This window comes from Gossypium hirsutum, chromosome A02 (assembly GCF_007990345.1).
Source record: "Gossypium hirsutum isolate 1008001.06 chromosome A02, Gossypium_hirsutum_v2.1, whole genome shotgun sequence".
Classification (NCBI taxonomy): domain Eukaryota; kingdom Viridiplantae; phylum Streptophyta; class Magnoliopsida; order Malvales; family Malvaceae; genus Gossypium; species Gossypium hirsutum.
The window spans coordinates 6,968,618-6,986,966 of record NC_053425.1 but is presented as its reverse complement, the minus strand read 5'-3'; the positions used below and the strand labels follow the sequence as shown (position 1 = coordinate 6,986,966).

General features: G+C 32.8%; 3 protein-coding genes across 8 annotated transcripts; all 3 read left to right on the top strand.

The window, feature by feature from the left end:
- The first annotated feature begins 1,260 nt into the window (after nucleotides 1-1,260).
- Nucleotides 1,261-6,913, top strand: LOC107938296 (sucrose nonfermenting 4-like protein). 5 transcript variants are annotated; one of them, XM_016871390.2, is made up of 14 exons: nucleotides 1,263-1,524; nucleotides 1,674-1,885; nucleotides 2,002-2,089; nucleotides 2,362-2,478; nucleotides 2,973-3,107; nucleotides 3,222-3,281; nucleotides 3,557-3,646; nucleotides 3,837-3,971; nucleotides 4,682-4,826; nucleotides 4,932-5,105; nucleotides 5,288-5,351; nucleotides 5,457-5,523; nucleotides 6,016-6,130; nucleotides 6,316-6,913. In XM_016871390.2, exons 2-14 carry the CDS (start codon nucleotides 1,755-1,757, stop codon nucleotides 6,405-6,407), a joined length of 1,413 nt encoding a protein of 470 aa, XP_016726879.1. In that variant the 5' UTR covers nucleotides 1,263-1,524; nucleotides 1,674-1,754; the 3' UTR covers nucleotides 6,408-6,913. The 5 variants fall into 5 exon arrangements, with proteins under 5 accessions (XP_016726881.1, XP_016726879.1, XP_016726880.1 ...); XM_016871391.2 differs by having other exon boundaries at nucleotides 1,263-1,601; XM_016871393.2 differs by having other exon boundaries at nucleotides 1,265-1,524; nucleotides 1,674-1,928; nucleotides 2,030-2,089.
- A 5,220-nt stretch (nucleotides 6,914-12,133) lies between these two features.
- LOC107938284 (uncharacterized) lies at nucleotides 12,134-14,082 on the top strand. 2 transcript variants are annotated; one of them, XM_016871379.2, is made up of 5 exons: nucleotides 12,134-12,377; nucleotides 12,477-12,631; nucleotides 13,339-13,397; nucleotides 13,492-13,599; nucleotides 13,683-14,082. In XM_016871379.2, exons 1-5 carry the CDS (start codon nucleotides 12,277-12,279, stop codon nucleotides 13,737-13,739), a joined length of 480 nt encoding a protein of 159 aa, XP_016726868.1. In that variant the 5' UTR covers nucleotides 12,134-12,276; the 3' UTR covers nucleotides 13,740-14,082. The 2 variants fall into 2 exon arrangements, with proteins under 2 accessions (XP_016726868.1, XP_016726869.1); XM_016871380.2 differs by having other exon boundaries at nucleotides 12,156-12,377; nucleotides 13,668-14,082.
- Nucleotides 14,083-15,317: 1,235 nt separating this feature from the next.
- Nucleotides 15,318-16,662, top strand: LOC107938282 (transcription termination factor MTERF6, chloroplastic/mitochondrial). Its single transcript, XM_041083157.1, has 2 exons — nucleotides 15,318-16,438; nucleotides 16,581-16,662. The coding sequence occupies exons 1-2, from the start codon at nucleotides 15,318-15,320 to the stop codon at nucleotides 16,660-16,662; spliced, it is 1,203 nt and encodes a 400-aa protein (XP_040939091.1).
- Nucleotides 16,663-18,349: the final 1,687 nt, after the last annotated feature.

Here is an 18,349-nt window from a genome sequence, read left to right as displayed (position 1 = left end):
TTTTTTTTTTAATTTCGAAATGTCACACAAGTGAATTTAACAAAAGAATTTTAACTCAATTGACAATTGAACTTGAATTATTTAAAAAATAAATGGATTAAATTCCTAGAAATAAAAATAAAGGGACTAAACTCTTAAGAGTAAAAATAGACGAATTAAATTCTAAATATGCAAAGCGTATAACGACTTAAATATTATATTAATAGAAAAAAATTGTACTCGAGTCTTCCATCGGCACTAATAACGAATTCAATCCTTGGGTAACTCAGGAAACAATAATTAAATCTCGTCTTATAGTTAGATGATATTGGTTTGAATCTTGTCAACCCTTTTAAAAAAAGACATGACTTATTCGGATTGTTAATTTTACAAAAAAATATAATTTTAGCCCTCTATTTAAAATTTCGTTTCTTCTAATTTTTTTAACTTGTATTATTTATTAAATTACCTCAAAATAAATGAAAAATATGGCATCTATGTACATGCTTATTAGCAATTTATTAATTTTTTAATGTTAAAAATTTTAAAAATATATTTTATATTTTTTTAAAATTTTAAATAATTTAAATAAATTTTATTTTTTAAAATATTTTTTAATTTTTTAAATAATTTAAGGTCAATTAATTGTTAATGTGACATCTACATGAAAATCTACGTGTATGTCATCATGGACGAATCTAAAATTTTCTTTTAAGGGGTCGAAATTAAATTATAATTTCACAATAGTAAAAACACAATTAAACTCTACATTTATAATTTTTAAGGGATTAAATCAAATTTTTATCATTTTTAATGAGTCAACGTATAATTTTACCTTTACTAATTTAAAATTTTAAAAATTTCAAAAGGCTTAAATGAAAATTTTGCGGGGCCATATCAGCCCTTTAATTTCGCCTCTCAATGTCATGTTAACAAAGTAGTCGATAACTTTTTCATTCAATTTAAATACTTTGATAAATAATATAAATTTAAAGATTAAAAGAGATAAAAAATAAAATTAAAAGTTAAAATAAATTATTTATAAAATTGAAAAGGTGGAATAAGACTTTATTCCTAAAAAATATTATTTCAAAACAAAAAAACAATTAACTTATGAGCTCAATTAATATTATTTTGACAAATCAAATTCAAACAAAATAATAATAAAAAATCCCTTTCATTTTCAGCTTCGAAATCTCCTCCTAATATTTTTACCCGAAGACAACGACGATAATTTACCCTTCAACGTCCCTTTCAAAGCTTTCATCTTTTCCTTGCTTTATTAGGGTTTGCAAATTTTTATTATTAATAAAAATCATTTTTTATTATATAAAAGAAAACAGATTCGATCATATCCCTAACCCCCAATCTTCGATCTTTACACCCACATTTCAATAAATTCTACACCAATTTAAACTTTTTCCTTCTTTTTGGAATTCCCTTTTTTAGATTCAGATAGATTTTTATTTCACTCTCACGTTTAACATAATTTTACAGAATTTTTTTCTCACAAATTCAACGACACCCTTTTGCTTACATTGTTTGGTAAGTTCCAATTTCGCTTTTTCCTGTTAGCAGAAAAATATCATGTTAAAGATTTGTCCGTACAATCAACGTAAAAGGTGAGTCTTTGATGTTATTATTGTTGCTTTATTGATATATATGTGTTTATTTTTCATTTTCTTTATTTGCAGTGATTGAAAGAAGAGAAAATTGTTAAGAAAGGAGTTGATTGCCAAGAATTTTTTTTAAAAAATTAAAAAGGCTACTGTCAAATGTTTGGTTCCGATAGGAATCCGGCGAGGGATGCCGGCAGAGTGTCCACTGCCGGCATGGTGTTGTTACCTATTCAGTTTACATGGCCATATGGTGGTGACGATGTCTCTATATCTGGCTCTTTCAATGGGTGATAATTCAATTATATCTCTCTTTCTTTTAACATGCTATTGGTATGAAATTTTTTTATGATATTTAGGTGAATGATTAGTGTTTGGGTTAATGGTTAATCGTTTGAAATTGAAGGTGGACTGAGCTCGTGCGAATGTCACAGGTTGAAGGTTGCCCCAATGTATTTAAAGCTGTCTGTGCCGTACCACATGGTAGTCATGAGGTTGGTTAGTTTGCTTTATAGGAATTGAAAATTCAAACTTTTTGAATATAACCCTTCGAGAATCGGACCCATTTTGGACATGTACCCAAATTTGACATTTAATTTGTTCAACGCTCTTATATGATTGGTGTGCCATTTTTATTAGTTGAAATGAATGGATTTTTAGCTTAGGGTGCCTTTATTGTCAAGCAACTTCTAGAGCATGTCAATCCTAATCGCTTAGTGATGACCTTTGTATTTATTTGCTCATTTGTGTCGGCTCTTGTATGTAGTACAAGTTTTTTGTCGATGGTGAGTGGCGACATGATGAACAACAACCTCACAGGAATGGCGAATATGGAATAGTTAACACTTTTGACACTCTACCTGTACCTGCAGAGGTCTCTCAGGTACAACCTCATTCAGAGATACTTCCTAATGTGCAAGTAGATAATAGTCTCATGATATAAATTTATACACAAGCTTTGCCTAAGTATTTTTTGTTTTTAAACTTGGTTTAGCATTGTGATTGAGAATTAAAATTGCAATAAAAAGTGGAATCATCATGATTGCAAAAGCGGGTATGAACTTTCTTTTCTCTGATGGATATAGATGGAAATGCAATTCCAATTGCAATGCCAAATGGACTAATGATTCTTTTTTAATAATTTAAGTTGTCACTGATTAGCTAGGCTTTACAACTACTGTAGCTTTTTTTTGGGGGGGGGGTTCATAGTGTAGTTTTTTTGGTGCTTCTGTTTTAGTTCTTAATGCATGCTCACTGCCCAGCGTGCAGCTCATCTATTTTTTCATTCATTCATTAATCAATTAATAATACACTTTTTTTTTTAATTTCTTTTTACTTTTTCATGTAAATGGATTCTGGTACCTTTTTGCGATGCAGCATCAAATTCCTGCAGTTATATTGAACCAAACAATACCTAGGATTTCAGAAGAGGATTTACGGGCCTCCCGGTATCAAATATCTGCATTCTTGGCAGCACATACGGTTTATGAGTTACTACCTGAGTCAGGCAAGGTTTGGCTGCATTCCTATCGGCTCTCCTTCACGATACACACATATATCTGCGTGTTTAACTCTGATCAGGCATATTACTTTCACTTTGCTAATTTAGATAGATCTGCCTTACAGGTTGTTGCATTGGCTGTTGATTTGCCTGTAAAACAAGCATTTCATATTCTGGCTGAGCAGGTATCTATTTAGTTCATTTGGAGGTTAGAATTTAGTTGATGTTTTCGGGGATGTCTTTGTGGTTCCTGATCTTTTGTTGGTTAAGATATATGTTTCAAAAGATAGAGAGGAGATGTCTGTACTTTTCCTTTGCTAACCATTTCTGCTTAGAGTCTTTTCTAGCTGTAGATATATCTAGATTTCTCCATGGACATTACTTACATTCTTAGAGCCTATTTGGTTGTTTCTGATAAAGAGCTTGGATACATATCTCTTCTGAGTCAAGCCATTTTCAGGGTATCCCTGTTGCTCCTCTTTGGGACTTCTACAAGGGGAAGTTTGTTGGAGTTATTAGTGCTTCAGATTTTATATTGATTCTAAGACAGGTATGTCATAATGCTGAATCAAGTTTTTTGGTAGGGCTAGAAAGTCTTCAAAAATCTACTTAGAGTTTTCCTTTTTTTCTGATTCGAACTACTAGCAAGTTTCTTGATATTAAACTAGATAGTTGTCTGATAGCTGTTAAAAAAAAAATTTGGCGCATTTATCTTAATGTATACTCTTTCCCTTATGCAGCTTGGAAATCATGGATCAACTTTGACAGAGGAAGAGCTTGAAACACACACTATTTCTGCCTGGAAAGAGGGAAAGGCTCGCAGGAACGGACAAGTTGATGGGCATGGGAGACCGATTCCAAGACATCTCATCTTTGTTAGTGTTTTAGTGCTTTGCCATTTATAATAACTTATGAAGGATGTGATTCTTATGCACCTGCATGTCTGTTTTCTGTTTGTACAAATGAAGTGAGCCATTTCTTCTTTCATGTTTTTATGTTTATGTTTTAGCTTAGACATAAGCATGCGTTATGTAGTATTAATGTGAGTCAATGTCTGGTTGGTGACCACCACAACTAGATATTTTTTTGAAAACAACTTCATGCTATGTTTTAGGGATTAGATATGGAATAGCAGCAATAGTTGTAGTGTTGGGGAAGTAAAATGTCATTATGAACTAACAAGATTCCCGAAAAAGAAAAAAGAAGCTACCACGAGTTCTTTAGAACATTATCTAGCAAACATTCCAAAAAGGAAAAATTCAGCCTGAAGTATTTAATGGAACTTGAAAGTGAGGGCTGGAATTAGGTAACTGTCCTGTGAATGGCTATTCTATGCTATGGTAGCCATGAGTCAAAAGCATTCTCTTTGTTTGGGTAATATGGTCATTAGTTGCCAATACCTATTTACTGCATACTATGCTTTCTTTTTGCTTTGATGTTTTGGAAAAGTCATACCTTTTGGTTCCTCTTTTGTCATATTTTTAGTTCATGCCTTTCTGCCTCGCCTCTTATTTCCTTTGTGCCATGTCATTTGAGAGAGACAGTATAGGAGTGGTGTTATTGACCCTTCTTGTTGGTTACACAGGCTGGGCCAGGTGATAATTTGAAGGATGTAGCTTTGAAATTTTTGCAAAATGGAGTTGCCACAATTCCTGTCATCCATTCATCCTTAGAAGATGGTTCATTTCCCCAATTATTACATCTTGCATCGCTCTCTGGAATACTAAAATGTGAGCCTTTTAATAGTGTTGTCAGTTAACCTTTTTTTTTTTTCTTTTTCTTTTTCGGGAAGTAAATGTCTTCTTTCTCCCTAACCAATGGAGTTTGATTTCTAGGCGTATGCAGATATTTCAAACATTGTTCTGGCTCTTTCCCCATGCTACAATTACCAATTTATGCTATCCCTCTGGGTACATGGGTTCCAAGAATCGGAGAATCCAGCAGTCGGTCATTTGCGATGCTGAGACCTACTTCTTCTCTTAGTTCAGCATTAAATATGCTAGTTCAAGGTATGCTACCCTGTTTTGTCAACATTTTATGGATGTAAAAGAGAGTACGAATAAGGAGAGTAAGGTTAAGTTTAATTCCTCAAGAGGCCACCTCAAATTGATGAGAGATTTTCTCATATATATATGCGCGCGTGTGTGTGTTTTATGTATTGTTATGATAAGTTTTCCATTCTTTTTCACAGCTCGAGTAAGTTCAATACCTATAGTTGACGATAATGACTCATTACTGGACATATATTCTCGGAGGTAACATGTCGTTCTTGATTGATTATCTTCCTAGTTTGCCAAACTTACAATCAGCTTGGGTTGAAGGTGATAGTTCATAATTTTTTTGTTGGTCTCTTTTTTCAGTGACATAACGGCATTGGCGAAAGGCAGAGTTCATACACATAATCTGAATGAAATGACTGTTTATCAGGTTACTGTTATCACTTCTGTTTTAACTTCTCTCTTGTTTAGGAATTTGGATGTGTTGCGGAAGTTTTAGAGAGCGGAGTTGACAAAATGGGGTTAAGCCTTGGCCCCCCTTCTCCTCCGTACAATCTACTCAAAAAATGATTACCCCCAAATTTATTATTTAATCTTCTTTTTGTCTCGGTCCCTTATGTTGCTTTGACTTTTCATTTCCCCTGAGTATTTGGGTCCAAAACTTGTATCGAACACCTATTTAGGTATAGGCATGAGGGTTCAATTCTCCAAATATATGAAAAAGATTAGAAAAGGTTGAACATTATCCATGTCTAGATATATATATACACACTCACCCCCTGATGAAACTTAAGAGTAGCTTCCATATTTGAGCTAATGTACACTGCGTCTACAAGGATTCTGCTGATCCTACTAGTTTGAAACTGATTTCTTACAATGCAGGAAACTCGTTTCCTAACCCTTTTCTCAATTTATTCGTTAGGCATTGCAATTGGGTCAAGATTCTAACAGTCCTTATGAGCCAAGAACTCAAAGATTTCAGATGTGTTTGCATACCGATACATTGCTTAAAGTGATGGAACAATTGGCAAACCCTGGTAACTTTCTCTCTCTCAAACTCCATTATATTTCTTTTGTTTTTTATTTTTGAAGAATGATAATGATTTGGTGGCCTTTAGAACAAGTGAAGTAGCATTGCAATATATTCCGAGATAAATCATGTAGTTCAATTCCAAAAAAGTATAACCCATCTGACAGTATTTTAACCCAACCTGATTTTCAGGTGTCAGGCGACTTGTTATCGTGGAAGCTGGCAGTAACCGTGTAGAAGGCATTATCTCGCTGAGCGATGTTTTCAGGTTCTTGCTTGGTTAGTCCGAAATAATTTACAGATGAACTATCTAGGAGAGGTGAGTTTTTGCAGTGGCATTTGGACTCCCATGTCTTGTGGGCAACATTCCAAGGCCCCAATGTTCCAAAGAGACTGCAATACTTCACACCGATTAATCAAATCGAATCAGAATCAAATCAAATCTCATTCAACCATTGGAATTGACCTCATGCATTTTGCCTGCATATTTTTATTTTTAGAAATTTAGGCCAAAGAAATAGGCATCATTGTAAATTTAAGAGAATTTCATTTTTTTTCCTGCAAAATTTATCCATCCCTTGCAAACCAATGGTTTCACCATGGTAGATGGCCATTATCTGCTAGGAAATATGTGACCTGTAATTGTTTTAGTTTATTGTTGTCTTAAAGTTTATAAGTAAAGATATGGGGGAGGATTATATTACTTTACTGAATGCTCTGTACTCCCCTGTTTGAAACTCGTGTTTTACATCCCTGTTAGACACATATCCATATCCATATTCGATATTCACCTCGAACCTCGTTCATGAAGCTGTTTTCTGGCCTTTTATTCTGCTCTCGATATGCATTGCTCTTAGGATTTCTATGATAATTCTCTTGTATAGTTGGTATTTTTTGTACACTAGGAAATAATTATTAATTTTTTATGAAAAGCATGATATAACATTAAATAAATTAAATTTCCATATTAAACATAATGCAATGCTAAGAAATAATAAGTATTAAAAAGATCTATTTTGGCAATTTACTTTTACACTTATTTTGATATTCTAAAAAACCCCTAAAATTTTAGAATGCTATATTCAAATAAAAAGAAAAAAAAAATTCTAAAATTGACTCAATTATTGAAGAAACTTTTTTAACGTTTCAGATCAATTTTCAACAATCCAAAAAATATATTGGGAAAGATAAAAATTTGGTTTCCTTTCAATCCAAAAAAAAAACAACAACCATATTTTGTTTTTATATTGAAAAATAAACAATATATAAAGAGAAGCCAAATTCTTATCTCCTTTATTTGTTAAGAGTAAACTATAAAAATAATCCTTTTTGTTTGTTTAAATTTACATTTTAATCACCGATGTTTCAATTGATAATAATTTTGTCACTTATCCTTGTTTGCTATTAAAACTGCAACGAAATTACACGTGGCATGTTAAATGCTGACATGATGCTGTATCTTTTTTTTTTATTGTGAGCCCTACCACTTATGTATTTTTTTCTCTCTCACATTTCTTTATTTTATGAGTAAACTACATAGATAGTCACTTAACTATAATTTTTTTTATTTTAAGCACCTAAAATAGAAAGTTCACAATTTAAGCACATATTACATAGTTCAGTCATTTTGGCCACTCTTATTAAAATCACAAACGGCAAGCTAACGTGACAATTAAAAATTTGATATAATAATAAATTTAACTCTCGGCTTTTAGTAAGCTAAATAGATTTCACAATTCCTGATAAATGTAGAAGATTGCATCACCTTATGGAAGAATTTCAAACATATTCTTTTGTTTAGCTTTTTCTCGTCCCGGGTGAATTTACAGTAGTAGCAGCAGAGAGGGACGGTGGTGGGGAGGAAGGGGGGATAGAGACTGTTCGGGGGGGTCCGGTGGGGGAGAGGGATGAGGTGATAGATTTTTATTTTATTTAATATTAATATAAATAATCATATACAGTTTAATTTTTTTTTGAAAATATTATGTATTTTTATACATTTCTTTGATTTTTTTATGATTAGACTTAAATTGAGACCATTTGTAAATTTTAAGGGTTAAATTTTTAAAATTATGACTAAATTGATATAATATATAAAAATTGAGGACAAAATTTAATATTATACCGACTTTTTAATTGCCACGTTAGTTTTCTATTTGTGGTTTTAATGACAGTGACTAAAATGATCAAATTATATAACGTGGGTGCTTAACCGATATCTTCATCATAGAGAAGAATGAAGACACATCATATTTCTTCAAATATAGATGTTCGAATCTAAACCAACCGTTCTGCTGGCCGATATCAGGATGTGGGTTAGCCGAAAGGAGCAAGCAGAAGTTGTTTTTGGCATACAAGATTCTCATGGTGAATAATTTCAGTACCCCAAGGACATCTTGCTAATGTAACACAATGAAATTTGTCAAGAAGTGCTTTAGCTCTGATCTTGCACCTGTTAATCCAAACATGCAGAGAAATCCAGCTTGAAGTGTTGGGTATGGATCCCACTATGTGGGAAACCCATATTTTCTGCCACAATGTTTTGCCTTCTTTTTGGTTTTGTCAAAAGCCAATTTTTTGGCCTTTTAACGTGGGAGTGGGTAGCATTCTTAATTGAGAGCAAAATTCTCAATTACATCTAGAGAGAAAGAGAGTGAGATTGAAGCTCGTTGGAGAAAAAGAGAATAGAAAAATCAGTTTTTCAAGCTTGGTGCAGCAGTGATCAACTCTTCGATCGAAGTTCCATCCGTGGTTCGATTGAGCTGATTTTTGGACAGCAGCTAGGCGATAAGGTGTTCTTGACTTTGTACGGTCGGATTTTTCATCCGAGTCTTGTAGCGTCGGAAATACCCATTTTTCAGCAGCTGCGTTTTTTGGTGATGTTCTCTTATTTTTCTATCTTTTGCTAAAGATTACATATTGTTAGCCTTGTTGGAGTTGAATGCTTGTTGTAGGCTTGATATTGTGATCTTGTAGTTGAACATTTGATAATAGTGGAGCTCTTGATCGGACTTTAAAGTCTCGTGGTTTTTACCCTTAATTTAGAGGGGTTTTCCACGTAAAATACCGGTGTCTCTATTTATTTTTGTTGTGGTTGCATTAGTTGATTTGTGGTTGATTAAGGTTCCTAGAGAACATATTTTGTGCTATTGTGCTTGCCATAATTTTTGACAGGAGTTATAGGGAGAGAAAGAACATCGGTTGTGCTTTCGCTTTGTTTCGGTTGTTCGTTTTCTTCCCAACATGAAGTTGATTCTCGCGACTCGATGAAACGGGGGGTCGGGGGATTAGGAAATCATGTACTTTCTATGTGAACTGTTTCCAGCAGTGTTGGGGTGATAAGTGAGTGAGGCAGGGATGATGATACCATTGATATTGTTAACTTCCCACGGTGTAGTCTGTAAATTTCATGACTGTATTGATACAAAAGCTACATAATTTAAATTTTAAATAAATAAATTAAAAAATTATATTTAAATTTATTCATTTTGAAGTAGATTGATATATATATATGTATAGATAGGTTAGTTTTAAAATTTTAAAGATGTTTTGGTCATTCACTTTTAATAGTTAAGATATATAAAAAAACTAAAAATAGATAGATATATAGATACAGATATCACTCATGATAAATACAATATTTTTTTTGGGTACATGATATGGTAGATTAGATGGACGCAAGGGCAGATGTAAATACATTAGAGCTTGTCGCTACACAACACAAACTCAATGTTTGAGGCATTTGGAGATATGAATATGGAATCTTTTGCCACTGATGTCTCTACCCTTCCCAATCACGCTTATGACTGCAACAATACTTAGCTCCTATACTTTGTTGAGCAAATTAATATCAAAATGAGCATCCTCTAAAACTTATGGATGGTTGTCCATATTCGATTTAACACTATATAGAAGAAGCAATATATATATCATACAGTTTGAGTGAATTTTCAACTATATCGAGAAAAAAAACTAGTAAAATGCAACTTCAATAAGTATTAACCACCAAACATGCTTGGTGATAATAAAAGACTATTAATCAATGAAAACAAAACAGAATACTAACAAGTCAAAACCCTACGCAAATATGATCGGAAGCTAGAGCTTTAAGAGTGCGAAGCACAGCAGGGAATTCATCCGGAAAGACCAGAGCTGGACCGTATCGCCTTTCTTGAGTTGGTTGTTCTTCACAATAGGGTTCCACGTGTTAGTGAGGACATAGAGCGAACTTGACCCCATAACCCACTTGTTCAAGGTAATGCTCGTTCCCTTCATGGATGGGTCTAACAACCACACCTGCATGGGGTTTTTGTCATCTAACTCTTTAGCCTCTGCCTCGTTGAGAAAGTCATGAGTTTTGACTTGCGAGAAGGGTATGGAGAAACGACTGGCAGTAGGGTTTATGTCGGAGAAAAAGATGGTCTTTTGTATGACCAGAACCAAATCCCTACCTCCCATCTCTTCAACTATAAGTTGTCTGAATTTGGGAGGCAAGTCTGATGGTGGGATTGGGCAAACGGATTTCTCTTGCTTCTTACTTCTCTTCGGCTTCAGTTTTGGTGCTACCCAATCGCCATCGTCTTCCTCTTCTACAGCTTTGAGATTGCGTTTCCTTTTCAGTCCAACGCTGTTGTTGAACTTAAACCTCAGCTTGAAACCCGTATGGTATTGTTTGCAAAGGATTTCAGGTGGTGGGGGTGCATTGTGGCTTTTCTGAAATTTCTGTTGGTCAACATGGACTACGTGCAACAAGTAATCAAAAGGACCCCAATTGGGATCAATCTTTGTGTCCTTAAAATCATCACGGCTGAGAAGCTCCATCATCTTATCGTTTTTAATAACAACAAATTATTTTCTGTATTTGCTTGAAACTGGGAATGCTGCTTTCTTGAGATAAATGTCCGGTGTATATAAATAGGAGAAGGGTGCTTGAGATGAAAGTAATGGTTCTTGAAATATGACCGTTAAACTATAGTTTCCGGCGGGGGCATTTGAATGGAATTGTTGTAACTGAAAGAAAGGCGGCAAAAACTGGGCAAAGGTGTAAAAAACCCAAGCCCCCACGTTCTGTTTCTTGATATCTGAACGTTAAATGGTGATCAAAGGGTTTTCCCGGTGGTCAATGGGCTTTCCCGGTGAAATGCTTTTTTTTTTTAATTTTTTTATGTAAGAATTTAGAAAGCTTTCGTCTAAAAAAAAATCTAATCTAACTATAAATTTAATTAAAAACCTTACCAATATATTTAATTAAAAAAAATAAACTATCAAAATATTCACTTTGTTTGCCTCATGTTACATTTTAGTCATTATGTTTAAAATGTTATCTTTTAATCTTTTATATTATTGTGTTGTAATATTTTAATCACTGAGTCATTAATTGTTATTAACGGTGTAACGGTAAGTTGATGTGGCACGTTAAATCATCATTTTCAATAAAAATTTTAGGTTAAATTCTACAATTGATCCCTATATATATTTTTTTATTTCTTTTATGTTCTTTTAAAATTTTTTCTTTATTTTCCATTCTCTTTTGCTTTTCCTCTATTTTACTCCCTTCTTCATTTCTATTAACGTAGTTTTTCTATATTTTTTATTTGTTAAAATTAGTCCACAAGCTTGCGTCACTCAAAAAATTAAATTGTTTAAAATAAATAAAAGTATAATGACTAGTTTTAACAAATGAAAAATATAGAAAAACTACGTTAAAAATGAAGAAGGGAGCAAAACAGGGGGAGAAGCAGAAGAGAATGAAAAAAAAGTTAAAAGAACATAAAATAAAAAATTAAATTACTTAAAACGAAAAAATATAGAGACCGGTTGTATAAATTAACCTAAAATTTTTGTTTAAAATGATGATTTAAAGTGTCACGTCAGCTTACTATTACACTGTTAATATTAATTAACAGTTCAGTGACTAAAACGTAACATTTCAAACATAAATAACTAAAATATAAACTGAAATAAATAAAAGTGACTATTTTAGTTGTTTACCCATAATTATTTTATCAATAATTAAAATAAAAAAACAAGTATTGAGCCGCCAAGTCAAAGAAAGGTTATTTTTTAAGAAAGGCAGAGGCTTTTTGAAGTTTTGAACTTGATTTTTTCTTTAATGGTGTCTTATCAAGAAAGAGATAGAATCAGAGAATAACGATGGTGAAAAAAGATAAAGAAGAACTAAGCGAAGAAGAAAGGAAAGCACTTCGAGGGAGCAAATTTGCTCCTCTCCCTCCTCCCTCCCTTTCCAAACCCAGGTTAGGGTTAGGTTTAGGGTCCCCTTTTTTTATTATCTAATTTCGAATTTGATTCAAATTTATTTTTTATTTTTCACTGAGTTGTAATTATGATTGCAGATTGGCTCATCCAGGAGGACCTTTAACAACTAATAAAGCTGCTGCTTTGGCTAAGTTCCTCGAAAGGAAACTCCAAGATCCCAACGGCTTGTCTTCCATTAATCCTCAACTCCTTGAATTGGCTGTCAATAACGCTAAAGCTACCGTCTTTCAAAGTACTCTTTTATTCATTTCTTTTTCTTCTCTACTTTTAATCTTAGTTTGGTTTTCTTTAATATGATTTTTTTTTTGGAATTTTTGCTTAATTTTGCATCACATATCTGATCTAGTTCATAGAAAGATTATTTGTGTGCTAAAATTTGACCCTTTTTTTAGCTTAGTTTAAGTGTCAAATGGACTCTAAATTGCTTGGACGTGGATTTAGTTTTATTTGTGTTTGTATTAGTTGTTTTCATGGGAAGAGAAGCTGTTGGTTTATTTGATTTTGGAACATGAAAGGAAGAGAGATCACAGGTCATATAATCACAATTTTTTGAATCTTATAAGAAATCCAGTTGCTAAAACTTTCTATATATATTTTTTAATTATATATTTGGAGGATCATATCCCTATTCTCATGTCCGAATACTAGTAGTTTAGAAAAATTAAAAAGTCCGGTAACATAGATTGCAATTCAGCAAGTTACCTAACAAGTTCATCTTTAGGGTTCTAGTTGTTTTCATATGCTTATAGAATCTGCTTTAGAACGTATTTAGAGGATCATATCTCTATACATCTGTTTGTACATGTGTCGAGGTCTTTTAGGAAAAAATAAAGTCTCTGGTAAAAAGATGACAGTTTAGCGAGTTACCTCACTGCGCAGCCTTAGTTTGTAATTCCTTTTCCTTCTTTCTCTGATATCCGTTTTTCTGTTTATGTGTAGGTGGGGCTTCGAGTTCTGGAACTAGGGTTCGACACGTAGATTCATTCGGTGACTCTGAGGTACTTTGATTCTGCCATTTTCTAATCATTTACACGCAAAACTCTCGAGGTGTTTTTTGCCTCTCAATTTGTTACCAGTCCATCAATTTCGCAGGACTCGTTGGAAGAAGCTAAGTCGGGAATTCCCGAACCTAAGAAAGATACGAACAAGAACAAGAACAGGAACAAAAAGAATAAAAAAAAGAAGAACAAAATGAAGAAGGTACATTTATATTTTGCCAACCATATGTTTTTGCCCTGCATTCCATTATTAACTGATCAAATGAGAAGCTTTAACTATTGCAGGTGGTGGAGGATCATGAATGTACATTGAAAAGACCTAAAAAGAAAGTCAAACTATGATCAAATCATTGCTTTAATACTAGGTTTAATTTCAAAAAAAAAAAAAAAAGAAGAAGAAGAACGAAAGTAGGACTTAGACACTGGGGGAATCATCAAAGAAGCAGAAAGGATCGCTGAGAAGTTGGAAAGCTCTGTTGGGAACCCTTAATATTTGGAGGGTGGTTCATTTTAGGACAAATTTACTTGTGTCCTTAGTTCTTGCGCTACATTTAAGTTCATTGATGAATCTTTATTGTTTTCTGGGTTGAAATGGTGAAATGAAAATGAATTCTCTCCCATCAAAACAAACTACTGCTCTTACTATTAGAGAATTTATATGATTCATTGGAGAGTTTTTATTAAACCAAAGTTTGGGTTTGGATTTTTTTTCCTGTTATTTTTCTATCAATTACTGTTCTATCTGATAAATTTTTAATCACACATTGAAAAACTTTTGACTTATACACCCTTTTTGGTAATTTTTGTTTGAATTAATTATAAAATATGGGGTTATAATGTATTGATGTTCAAAGTATTGTTGTATTGATTAGGTTTTTGACTTTCTTTTATAAAGGGGTTGAGGTAAGATTTAAAAGAAATTTAGGGAAGCTAAAAACTTTGCGATATTGAAATTGTCAACGTGTCTTATGCTTGGGCAAAACAGCATGCCTCTCTTAATAAGGCAATATCGCCCAGGTCAAATTCATTTTCATGTTTAGGAGGCAATAGGGTCAGTTTGAATACTGATGGTACTATTAGAATTTAAGCCGATTTTGCTGTAGTTGAGGGAATAGTACGCGATAGAAATGGAGGGTGTATTTTAGGTTACAATAAATATTTGCGGAGTTATTTCGTACTTGATGTTGAATTATGAGACATCTTAGATGGTTTGATACTTTTATTGGATTGGGGTTATGATAGTGTAATATTTGGGATTAAGGACAGTTCTTCAAATGGTTCTAATTTCGTTTTGATCAAGATAATTCATCAACTTTTGACAAAAGGTAAGACATTAGAGTTTATAGCCTATCTCTAGAAAGGATAATAATGATACTGACGGTCCGACCAAAATGGTCCACGATAAGAGGGAGGATTACCACTGTTTGACGACTCTCCTTGAGGGGATTGGCTTAGTTTTATGTAATTAGATTGTTTCATTTTCTTTCTAAAAAAAAACATATAGATTAATTTGTAAATGTATATATATTTTCTAACAGGATAAATTTAAGTTGATTATGGGATGGGTACATAATACAAATACTTTGAAGAATAAGGACTTACTTAGAAAATTTGGATTTAAATGATAAATTTAAAATTTGGAATGTAATTAAGCCTAATATATATGGAACCTAATAAAAATGGTTTTTTAATCCTAACCCAGCCTTGGCGTTGGATAAACAGACTCGAACAATTTTCGATTTCGGGTCGACCCGGAAGTCGGTCATAAACTTTGAAGCTTTGGGTTTACTGTAAAAACCCTGAAATTTGAAGAGTGACCTCCCTTGTCTGTGTTTCATTTCAAGGTTCAAAGTTGAAAGCTTTATCAGCGTAAGTTTCCTTTTTCTTTATCTAAGCTTGATTTCATTTCAATGTCCGATAATGTTCAATCCTTACAGCAAAAATATCATCGATTTCTTTAAGCTTTTATACAATGTCACGAACAGTCCCTTCTCAAACAACCCATCACTCTTCTTCACAATTCGACCCTTCTCCAATGTCTCACTCGACCAATCTCGATCTTTTACCGTCTCTTACCTCACAAACAACCTCGGCTTCTCACCGGAATCCGCTCTCAGAGCCTCTAAGTGCGTCCATTTCAAAACCCCAAAAAAGGCCGATGCCGTCATCGCGTTCTTAGAAAAATACGGGTTTTCCGACACCCAGATCCGAAAAATCATCGAGGTCCGACCACATTTGCTCCGTTCCGATCTCGAGAAAACCCTTTTGCCCAAAATCCACTTCTTTCAATCTAAAGGTGGAGCAAACCGTGATATTTCCAAGCTCTTGCTTCATAACCCCAGGCTTTTTTCTCATAGCTTGAAGAAACTGATAATCCCTTCTTTCAATCAACTTAGCAGTTTTCTCCAATCTGATTCAAAGGCAATTATAGCTTTAAGAAGGAATCCATTTCTAATCCCTTGTAACTTTGATGTTTATATGTTGCCTAATGTTAAAACTTTGCTGGATAATGGAGTGCCGGAATCGAGTATCAGAACGATGTTTAATTACCATTCGCGGTCTTTCATTATGTTGCCGGATCGGTTTAAGGAGATTGTTAAGGATGTTAAGGAAATGGGGTTTAATCCATTGTTGCTTAAGTTCCTTCATGCTGTCATTTTGTTTAGAAAAGTGAGCAAATCTGCAATGGAGGGTAAGTTTGATGTTTATAAGAAATGGGGTTGGTCTGATGAAGAGATTTGGAAAGCTTTTCGAAAGTTTCCTGGTGTTTTGGATCCGTCGAAAGAGAAGATCACAGCCATCATGGATTTCTTAGTGAACGAAATGGGGTTTGAATCCTTGATCATTGCTAATCATCCGACTATTGTCTCTCGGAGCTTGGAGAAACTGATTGTTCCGAGGGCTTTGTTTGCTCAAGAGTTGTTGTCGAAAGGTTTGATTAAGGACTGGAGATTTTCAGTCATGTTTGGAACTTCAGAAAAGGTGTTTGTTCAAAGGTTTGTTAACAAATATAAAGACAAAGCTCCGGAGCTGTTGAAGCTGTATGAAGAAAAACTCGAATTCGCAGTAAGAGGCAAATATAAATCAAATCGAGCTAGTTGTAGAACATAACATATTCGATCGAGCCAGTTTTCTTTTTATTGTTGGATTGAATTCTTTCTTATGATCTAAAACTTGCTATAGGTTGACTCTTTTTAGCAGCATTGAGATTCTTATCATAGGTGGAAACTTTGCACTGACTGTTTTATGTGGTTTAATTGCTTAACTTGCTGGAAAATGCAACTATGAAATGAATCTTACTTGCAGAGTTCATTTATCCGTTGCAGAGTTATTACTATGATACATTGGAGAGTTTTTAGTGAACTGAGGTTCGGGTTTGGATCTTTTCGTGTTATTTTTCTATCAATTACTATATGATATTATGTTGATCAACGTTCAACAAACTTTTGATCTATTATGAAGTAATAGCTGTGAGACCTACTCAAAAAGTTTAGCTTTGCTCTCAAACTAAGAACTTATTAGCCTCATTCTACCGAGTTTTTCTGGGTTTTTTTTCAATATCATTTGAACATAAAGTTGAATCCTTTTATCCAGTTCATAGATTTAAGGGGTTTTGGAGTACTAAAAACTCTCACCCAAAGTTTTTTTTAGTTGAACTTGGAATTTAAATGACTACAGTTGATTTAGGGATTGAGTTTTTCATTCAATCCGTCTTGGTTTTTTTTTTGGTTAAATATTTGGGATAGTAGATGAGGCTACCACAACTTGAATCCGTATCAAACGAGTGTATTATAAGAATTATCCCTCCACCGTCTTTGTAGAACTTGGAATTTAAATGACTACAGTTGATTTAGGGATTGGGTTTTTCATTCAATCCGTCTTGGTTTTTTTTGTTAAATATTGGGATGTATCAAACGAGTGTCTTATAAAAACCATCACTCCAGCGTCTTTGTTTAAATTTAATTATCCACAAGTTAAATACAAATTGATTAAATTTATCCACAACTTGGACACAATTTTTGTTTAATTTTATTTATAATATACCATAACTCTTCAAATTATGATTTAGATAGATATTCAAACTACAACTATCTCATTATTATTTTTTCATATCAGCATTGTTGGGGTGAGTAAAATACAATTCGATTTGAAAAAAGTATAAAAAAAATTGAATTTTAAGTTATTCAATTTTTTCGAGTCAACTCGAATAAGTAATTTAAGTCTCGAGTTCGAGTTCGAGTTGAGCTGAATTTTACAATTTGAATAATTCAAACAACAGATTGGTGTAAATAGTTCTTTGGTTCTTATAAATTTTGAAAAAGAACAAATTGATTTATCTCTCAACAAAAATTACAAAAAAATTTCAAAATAAATTTTAAAATTCAAAATTTATATTTTAAAATTTTTTAAAGAAAGTTAATTTATTTTCTTGTTTTGTTTTGAAAAAGTTTTCAAATCTATATTTTTCTAATTTATATGCTCTAACATAGAATTAATTACATTGTAATAATATTTTAATTTGATATATTTTATTTTTTTAATTTAACTTAAATAATTTTAATCGATTTGACTTTACTCTATTTGAACTTTGAAGATGATAAAATAAACTTAAAAATTCGATTAATTCGAAATCTTTTTACCCAATTTAACTTGTTTTAATTCAACACTCACCCCTAACCAACTTAAATATACTCACCCTTGATCACCTTAATATTTAAGGGCCTAAATAAATTCAATGAGATTAATTCATATTCAAAGGATTTAATTGGGCACACTATTCAACAAGAGAATTTTATTTTTAAATTATTTTTAGAGGATTTATTTGACATTTTAGCCTAAAATTTATTAACATATTTTTATTTTGTCATCTTGATATAGAAGTGGTCTATATGATAGATAAATACTTGCATGCTTATAATTTAATTTATTTGTATTATCAAAATTAACATTTA

Coding starts and splice junctions, on each gene's coding strand:
- LOC107938282 (XM_041083157.1), top strand. CDS start 15,318: ATGTTCAATCCTTACAGCAAAAATATCATCGATTTCTTTAAGCTTTTA. Junction 16,439..16,580: donor GCTCCGGAGCTGTTGAAGCT/GTATGAAGAAAA, acceptor AACTTGCTATAG/GTTGACTCTTTTTAGCAGCA.
- LOC107938296 (XM_016871390.2), top strand. CDS start 1,755: ATGTTTGGTTCCGATAGGAATCCGGCGAGGGATGCCGGCAGAGTGTCC. Junction 2,090..2,361: donor TACCACATGGTAGTCATGAG/GTTGGTTAGTTT, acceptor TCTTGTATGTAG/TACAAGTTTTTTGTCGATGG. Junction 6,131..6,315: donor GGAACAATTGGCAAACCCTG/GTAACTTTCTCT, acceptor CCTGATTTTCAG/GTGTCAGGCGACTTGTTATC.
- LOC107938284 (XM_016871379.2), top strand. CDS start 12,277: ATGGTGAAAAAAGATAAAGAAGAACTAAGCGAAGAAGAAAGGAAAGCA. Junction 12,632..13,338: donor TAAAGCTACCGTCTTTCAAA/GTACTCTTTTAT, acceptor GTTTATGTGTAG/GTGGGGCTTCGAGTTCTGGA. Junction 13,600..13,682: donor AGAAGAACAAAATGAAGAAG/GTACATTTATAT, acceptor TAACTATTGCAG/GTGGTGGAGGATCATGAATG.